The sequence below is a fragment of the Lycium barbarum genome, chromosome 1 (assembly GCF_019175385.1).
Source record: "Lycium barbarum isolate Lr01 chromosome 1, ASM1917538v2, whole genome shotgun sequence".
Classification (NCBI taxonomy): Eukaryota; Viridiplantae; Streptophyta; class Magnoliopsida; order Solanales; family Solanaceae; genus Lycium; species Lycium barbarum.
The window spans coordinates 13,770,625-13,779,296 of record NC_083337.1 but is presented as its reverse complement, the minus strand read 5'-3'; the positions used below and the strand labels follow the sequence as shown (position 1 = coordinate 13,779,296).

Here is an 8,672-nt window from a genome sequence, read left to right as displayed (position 1 = left end):
TTCTTCCGATTCATTCTCAACCGTCAGTGCTAAATAGCTGATGATTCATTATCGTCCATTCGTTTCCTTTATATGACTCAAGTCGTCTCTAATCTAGAGCCTGTTTAATTAGATCACTTAAAAAAAAAAGATATCTATATCTATATATATATATATATCTATATATATATATATATATATATATATATATATATATATATATATATATATATATATATATATTGTTTATGAAGCTTTTACTTCATGCACTAACATTTTATTTTGTTTATGAAGTTTTACTTTTCTCTTTAAAAGGTTGTCTGGCATTGAACATTGTTTTGGCTGCGAATCTGCATTAAGGACGAGACTATAATGGCAGAGAGATTTGAAGCTTTCAACATCGGTATGGGTTTGGTGCAAGAGCAAAACGATAGCAAGGGAAAGGTGGTTCGAAAAAATATTGTAGCCAATCTGGGAAATACCTTAAGCCTTCTTCCTAACACAACCCCAACTTCCAGCAACGTTTCCTTAGCCATTTTGCCTCACTTAGATCCTACCTATACCATTCCACAAATACCTTCAACCTACACTCCCGATCAAGTAGCGATAATTCCTAATCCTCAATTTGCCATAACCACCGCTCAATTCGAGAAAAGTAAGAAAAACGAACTGGCAATATCCCCATACAGGAGGCCTGGAAAGGAAATCAAGTCGCTTTACCATGAAGATTTGGGAAAAGAACTCCACAATTTGAGGAAAGTCATTAATGAAGAGTTATGTTCAAGGAATTTCCAGATTTTGAAGTATGAAGATTTGTGTGTGCATCCAAACGTTGATCTTCCGTCAGGGTGCAAAATACCTAAGTTTAACACTTTCAATGGGAAGGGAGATCCCGTCGCTCATTTAAAGGACTATTGCAGCAGATTAATTGGTATTGGACATATTGAAGCCGTACGAATGAGATTGTTCATTCAAAGTTTATCAGGATCAGCACTCTATTGGTACACTAAACAAGATTTTAGCAAATGGCTTACGTGGGAAGATATGGCCCGCGGATTTATAAAGCAATTCGAGTTTAACAATGGAGGCGATCCGCACATAGCCGATTTGCTTAGAATAAAGAAAACGCCACATGAGTCTTTCCAAGAATATGCCATACGATGGAGGTTAGAAGCTTCAAAAATACATCCTCCATTATCCGAGAGGGAATTGATCTCAACCTTCATCCAAATTCAAAAAGACTTATATTATGATAAGTTGCTCGGAGCTTGTGCACACAACTTCTCTGATTTGATTAGGATTGGTAGAGAACTAGAAAATGCCATTCAAGAAGGAAGAATTATAGATAGCTCAGCAACACAAGACGTTCACCAAACCTTCCAAGCGAAGATACTGGGAAATCTGCAAAGTGAAATGAAGGAAAACCAATTTGCTTCCACGACTATGCATCAAGCGCAATGCCATAAAAGTCACCAAATTTTTCAATCTTACGCCACCATGCAATGTCCTCGTCAGCAAAACTCCCAGCAAGGCCACCAACAACGGTTTCACCCAGCACAATCAAGCTCTCAACATCAAAAGAAGAGGAAATCTTTTTGCTTCACTCCTCTAAATGAACCACTGGCAAATATATTTGAGAGGTTGAGTGCTAAAGGTATTCTACAACCAAAGGAGGGATTTATACCTAAGCATCCACCGCCAAACTTTGATTTATCTAAGAGTTGTGCTTATCACTCAAACATTCAAGGACATGACATTGAAGAATGTCCAGCACTAAGATTTAAGATTCAAAGCATGATTGAAAGTGGCAAAATAAAGCTACAGCTAGAGCCTTCAACCAGTGATATTGCAAACACAAACACAACTGTTGTTAAGGGCGATTCATCGAAACTGGCACCAAGGCGTTTGAAAAGAAAGCGTGCAACAAGTCAAGCAGACTGATAGGGACATCATCTCGCCACTGGACAATATCATTCTCCACATGCCCATCTTTAGGAGTAGCCGCTATCTTGTAATCTTTTCTAGATTTTTGAAATGAACTACGGTCGACCTGATTCCTGTTAGTAGCAGGATACGTAGGCGCCCATGTTGGGTCCGGTCTTAATAAATAAAAATTCCAATTTCCCCCCAAGTCGAACTGGAGAAATTTTGCAGACGGCTTATCCCAAGCCATATTCACATAATCAGATTTCCGCAATGGCATAGCAACGAGTAGCACAGATTCAAAGCCAAACCTCAATGTTCAACGCAAGGCAACCACTTCCTTTTATACTAACAAAGTTTCTTTGAGTAACGCAGAACCGATTTTTAGCTACTCCTCAGCGATAATGCACGGCATACGAATCTTAGCATCAAGAAAACCTCACGAAAGTCATGAAACAAAGGGTGGTTCAAGGATGATTCAAAATCAACACAAATTTCGAAACTCATAATTTTCTTTGAGCGCAGGAATTTTACTCATGGAAACATTTTAGCAAGGTGAAATATCGCCAAGGCTTCCAGTTGCGGAAGCCGAAGTATGCTTACAGCTTTGCAGGGACTGCGCACCGAGCGGTTTGAATCTTCCTATAACACGCACAAATATTATTGCTTTCAAATGCTCTGCGCATGCACTATTGTTTTTAATACCACGCACCGCATATGCACTATAGCTTTAAATTTCCCGCGCTGCATGCACTACTATTTTAAATGCCCCGCACTGCTGCTTTAAATTCCCCGCACTGCATACACTATTATTTTTAAATACCACGCACCGCATATGCACTATAGCTTTAAATTTCCCGCGCTGCATGCACTACTATTTTAAATGCCCCGCACTGCTGCTTTAAATTCCCCGCATTGCATACACTATTATTTTTAAAAATACCACGCACCGCATATGCACTATTGCTTTAAATTCCCCACACTGCATGCTCTACTATTTTAAATACCACGCAATGCATATGCACTATTGCTTTGAATTTCCCGCACTGCATACGCACTACTGCTTTCAAATGTCCCGCACTGCAAAAACACCGCACCTGCATTGCATTATTACTTTCAAATGCCCCGCAAAGGCACATCATCATTGTTCGCAAACGCACAACATTTGGGTTCGTCCACCCTAAAATAGGACATATTGGGTTCTTCCACCCTAAAATATGATGCTTGGGTTCTTCCACCCTAAAATAGGATATTGGGTTCTTCCACTCTAAAATAGGATACTTGGGTTCTTCCACCCTAAAATAGGATATTGGGTTCTTCCACCCTAAAATAGGATACTTGGGTTCTTCCACCCTAAAATAGGATATTGGGTTCTTCCACCCTAAAATAGGACACTTGGGTTTTTCCACCCTAAAATAGGACATTTCGGGCTCAACCGCCTTTTATATATTGCTTGGGCCATGCACCGCCCTTTAAAATTTTCGCGTAAGGCTGCGCACCGCCTTTCATAAGATGCATGGGCTGGGCACCGCCTTTTGCATCACTTTTATATATTGCTTGGGCCATGCACCGCCCTTTAAAATTTTCGCATAAGGCTGCGCACCGCCTTTCATACGATGCATGGGCTGCGCACCGCCTTTTGCATCACTTTCATGTTGCATAGGCCATGCACCGCCCCTTTGTAGTTTCCGCATAAGACTGCGCACCGCCCTTTGCATCACTTTTATATATTGCTTGGGCCATGCACCGCCCTTTAAAATTTTCGCGTAAGGCTGCGCACCGCCTTTCATACGATGCATGGGCTGCGCACCGCCTTTTGCATCACTTTCATGTTGCATGGGCCATGCACCGCCCTTTTGAAAATTTCTGCATAAGGCCGCGCACCGCTTTTCATATGATGCATGGGCTGCGCACCACCCTTTGCATCGCTTTCATATATTGCCTGGGTCATGCACCGCCCTTTTTAATTTTCTGCATAAAGCTGTGCACCGCCTTTCATATGATGCATGGGCTGTGCACCGCCCTTTGCATCACTTTTATATATTGCTTGGGCCATGCACCGCCCTTTAAAATTTTCGCATAAGGCTGCGCACTGCCTTTCATACGATGCATGGGCTGCGCACCGCCTTTTGCATCACTTTCATGTTGCATAGGCCATGCACCGCCCCTTTGTAGTTTTCGCATAAGACTGCGCACCGCCCTTTGCATCACTTTTATATATTGCTTGGGCCATGCACCGCCCTTTAAAATTTTCGCGTAAGGCTGCGCACCGCCTTTTGCATCACTTTCATGTTGCATGGGCCATGCACCGCCCTTTTGAAAATTTCTGCATAAGGCCGCGCACCGCTTTTCATATGATGCATGGGCTGCGCACCGCTCTTTGCATCGCTTTCATATATTGCCTGGGTCATGCACCGCCCTTTTTAATTTTCTGCATAAAGCTGTGCACCGCCTTTCATATGATGCATGGGCTGCGCACCGCCCTTAGCATCACTTTTATATATTGCTTGGGCCATGCACCGCCCTTTAAAATTTTCGCATAAGGCTGCGCACCGCCTTTCATACGATGCATGGGCTGCGCACCGCCTTTTGCATCACTTTCATGTTGCATAGGCCATGCACCGCCCCTTTGTAGTTTCCGCATAAGACTGCGCACCGCCCTTTGCATCGCTTTCATATATTGCCTGGGCCATGCACCGCCTTATTTTAATTTTCTGCATAAAGTTGTGCACCGCCTTTCATATGATGCATGGGCTGCGCACCGCCCTTTGCATCACTTTTATATATTGCTTGGGCCATGCACCGCCCTTTAAAATTTTCGCATAAGGCTGCGCACCGCCTTTCATACGATGCATGGGCTGCGCACCGCCTTTTGCATCACTTTCATGTTGCATAGGCCATGCACCGCCCCTTTGTAGTTTCCGCATAAGGCTGCGCATCGCCCTTTGAAAATTTCTGCATAAGACATCGCACCGCACCTGCCCTGTCTTATTATTATTTTCAAAAGCCCTGCGTGCGCTCGCAGCCGCATTGCACCGCACTGGTATCGCTTTACTTCAATATTTATTTTTTACTGACTATTTTCATCTAGTTTTTAGTTTCGCAGGAGCTTTAGCGCAACGTGGAACTATTTCTTCGGCAGCGAACTGGGGCAATACGTCGGGAAGGACAAGCAGACTTCTCGACAAGGGTCAAAGATCTACCTCGAACACTCGGCTCCAAATCCAAATCTCCCGTTCACATTCCAGCACAATCAATTTTCAGGTTTCTATCACAATACCCAGTGTCATCATAATTCGACACTGGGACAATATTTTTTTTGCGAAGATTCGCATCAAATCGTGAGTTACCAGTCATAGGTGTCGTAGTCTTCCCAGAACTACACACGGCCTGATTCTCGTGCAACCCGAGATATGTAGGCGATTCAGAGACCAGAGTTCGGCCGTAATTTTCTCTACCCTTAGTCCTCCACAATCCTTTATCCGGGACAAAATAGGCTACTAAGTCAACGTGTTTGCCCAAAAATTCTTTCATCATTACCAGGCAAAGAGGGACAAGTTGTTGACACCCAATTTTGTCCCGCCTCTCCCCCGAAATACCTATTTATACCTCTGGTATTTTGAGAAATTAAAAAATATACATTTTAATTTTACTATAATTATTAGTCTTTTATTAACGCCCCGTTTTATTATTATTATTATTATTATTATTATTATTATTATTATTATTATTATTATTATTATCATTATTATTATTACTATTATTATTCTTAAAATTATCATTTTTATTACTGATTGTCATTAATTATTATTATTCCTGTTATTTCCATTATCGTTATTATTATTATTTTTATTATTATTATTATTATTATTATTATTATTATTATTATTAATTATTAATCATTATCATCAGCGTTATTTTTGTTATCAATCATTAATCATCATTATCATCGTTATTTTTTTATTATTATTGTCTTATCAACAACTGTTATTTATTACTATTATCATCATTATTATTTCTTATTATTATTATCATTGTTATCTTATTATTTCCACTATTATTGTTATTATTATTAATTTATTAACATTTTGTCACTATCAATAATTGTTATTTATTATTATTATTTTATTATTAATTATTATCATCTTTATTGTTATTATTAATTGTTATCATTTTTAATTATCAATATTTGTTACTTACTATTATTGTTATATCTATTATTATTTTTATCACCATTATCATCAACATTATCATTATTACCATTATTGTTATCATTATTAGCAGTATTACTACCGCTATTTATTTGCTGCTATTATTTAGTATTATTGAAACTTGCATTTCTCAACGTTCTACCAACTGGCGCATACACATCGCATTTATTTCGCACATTTTAATGATAGCGTTTGTTATTAAATATTATTGCACGGTCATTGCAACATCATATAATTTTATTATCCGGATCTTTTTATTTCCGTATTAGGTGATATTCTGGCACCCTTAGTACATCGTTAATCAAAATGGGTCTTTTATTCAAATTTAGAGGCCAAACTATTTCTTGCACTTAGTCCGTATATTGACTTACCGGACCCCAAATCAAAGTCCGATTAATTCCTAATATTTTTGGACTAGACCATATTTTTTATCTCAATTTTTAGATCAGTCCATGTTTAATTTAATAGTCCATTCTTTTAAATACCCAGTCTAAAATTTGACCCGGTCCACAAATGGACCGGGTCCAATTCATTTCTCAGCAAAATAAGGGAAACCTAGTTTCCCTTCACTTCATTTCCGCCCCCTTTTCCCTTCTCCTTCATCTCCGCCTCCCTTCACCCTTTACCCCGAAACCCTCGCCGCCGCTCCCACTCACCCCTCTTTCCCTCCTTCTTCTCCGCTCCCCACTCACCCTTGTCCCCCAATCTTCTCTCTCTCCCGCTCCTCCCTTTTTCTTCAACACAAAAAAAAAAAAAAAAAGAGCAAAACCCTATAAAGAGGGGCGAGTTGAGTCGTTTGGAAAGGAGGTGGGAAAGCCCCCCAAAAAAGGGATACAGATCTTGAACCCCGAAATTTCTTGAAAAGAACAAGTTTTTCCATTGGTGAAATCCCCTGAAAATAACGAATTTTCCGGTGGTGGAAATTCCTTGAAAATAGAGTTCTTTGAGCCGCACAAAAGTCCCAAAATATTAAGCCTGCAGTTAGTTGTGATAATTCAAGATATCAAGTCAAAAACCCCAAAACAATTCTCGTTTTCGTCTGCTCTGTTTGTTGTTGTGAATCCGAGCCTCTCGAGCTCGGATTTGGGTAGTCTTCGAGGTAAATCTGAAACCCCGCACCCCATTTCGCTGCACCCAAAAGGGGTGATTCTCCTTTTCCTTTTGGTGCCTTTCAATTTATTTTAGGATTAATAGTTCTGTTGCAGTTCATTTTACTGATTCTATGTGATCTGTGTATATAGTCTAAATATATGTATATATGTTAGAATAGTTAGTCTGTGTTGAATCATATTCGTGTTTAGTTTTGATTTTAGTTTAAAAAAGAGTAAAGATTATATGAATCAATTTAACCAGTAATGGAAATTAGTTCATGCCGTGATTTTCCTTTTTCTTCGTATATCCTGCAGTTTCCAGGCATCTTTGTATGCCAAATTGAATATGAATTTAGTATGTGTATTAGGTGATGTTCGTCGAATGTTGTGGCCCCCTTTTTTTAGTGCCTTTCGTATGTCTTAGATATGTCGATAGGTTGAAATTTGCTGCTGTTCTATGCCCATCATTGTGTTTTTCTCTGTTAAGTTGTTGGCTACTATAATATGAGGGCAATACTATACTAAGGGAGCCGCTCAGTTTGAAGGAAACACATGCTTTCATTTGATGAGAGTGTAGTGTTAAGCCTAGCTGGTGTCTGTTGCCTCCATATTTCGATACAAAATACTTTGTTGTTCTGTTTGTTCGCCTCTGTAAGCAATTAAATTAAATATAGAATTGGGCATCATAGGCTATAAAACTTGCAATTAGTTGGCTACTGTGAGGTTGTTTGTATTGATTAAAGCATGCAATATGGTAGCTCTTAACCCAGAAAAAGGCCTGTTATGCTACATATCTGCTTAAGCGCCAATTAGTTGTTAAATATGATAGTCTACTCTGATTCCCCCCCCCCCCCCCCAACCGAAAATGCTTTGTTTTCAACGGTCTCGTCTTGTCAAAACATTCTTGAAGACTGAAACAATGGTATGGATGCTTTCATTTATTGATAGAATGAGCCTAAGTTTGTGAAGAACACCTCTGCATTTTCTTCCTTTTCCTAGATAGGCCAACTCGATCCTTATCTGTTTCTGGCTTTCTGCCTTGATGTATTTTTGCTGCTTTGCTTAGTTTGTTGGTTGTGGCATTTTGAGAATAATGTTCTAGTTAGCTGGGAAGCATGGCTGCTGATTAATTGGACCATGTATGACTTGAAGCATTTGTTGGTTCTTATTGGTTTAGTTGATCCTTTGATAAAAGAGTGTATAACCCAAAACATGGTGCTTATTGTCAAATGAAAGTGTTTGAATTCTGTCCATAGGAATAGTTACTGGTGTGTTATGGTGTTTAGAGATCCCCTTCTCTGGAAAGAATGATAAGTGTGTAATTACAATAGTAATGTTTGGTCTGAGTTTTGTATGAAGGTTCATTTTCTTGAAACTAAAATTGGAACTGTTTAACTGGTGCTTTCTAAATCAATGTGTATGAATCATTAAGTTATGCAACTTATGAACTAATAATATTACTAATAAG

General features: G+C 39.3%; 1 protein-coding gene across 1 annotated transcript; it reads left to right on the top strand.

Annotated features, from left to right (window-relative positions):
• Nucleotides 1-351: 351 nt before the first annotated feature.
• On the top strand, nucleotides 352-1,920 carry LOC132609793 (uncharacterized). The gene has a single exon (XM_060323951.1). The coding sequence runs from the start codon at nucleotides 352-354 to the stop codon at nucleotides 1,918-1,920; it is 1,569 nt and encodes a 522-aa protein (XP_060179934.1).
• Nucleotides 1,921-8,672: the final 6,752 nt, after the last annotated feature.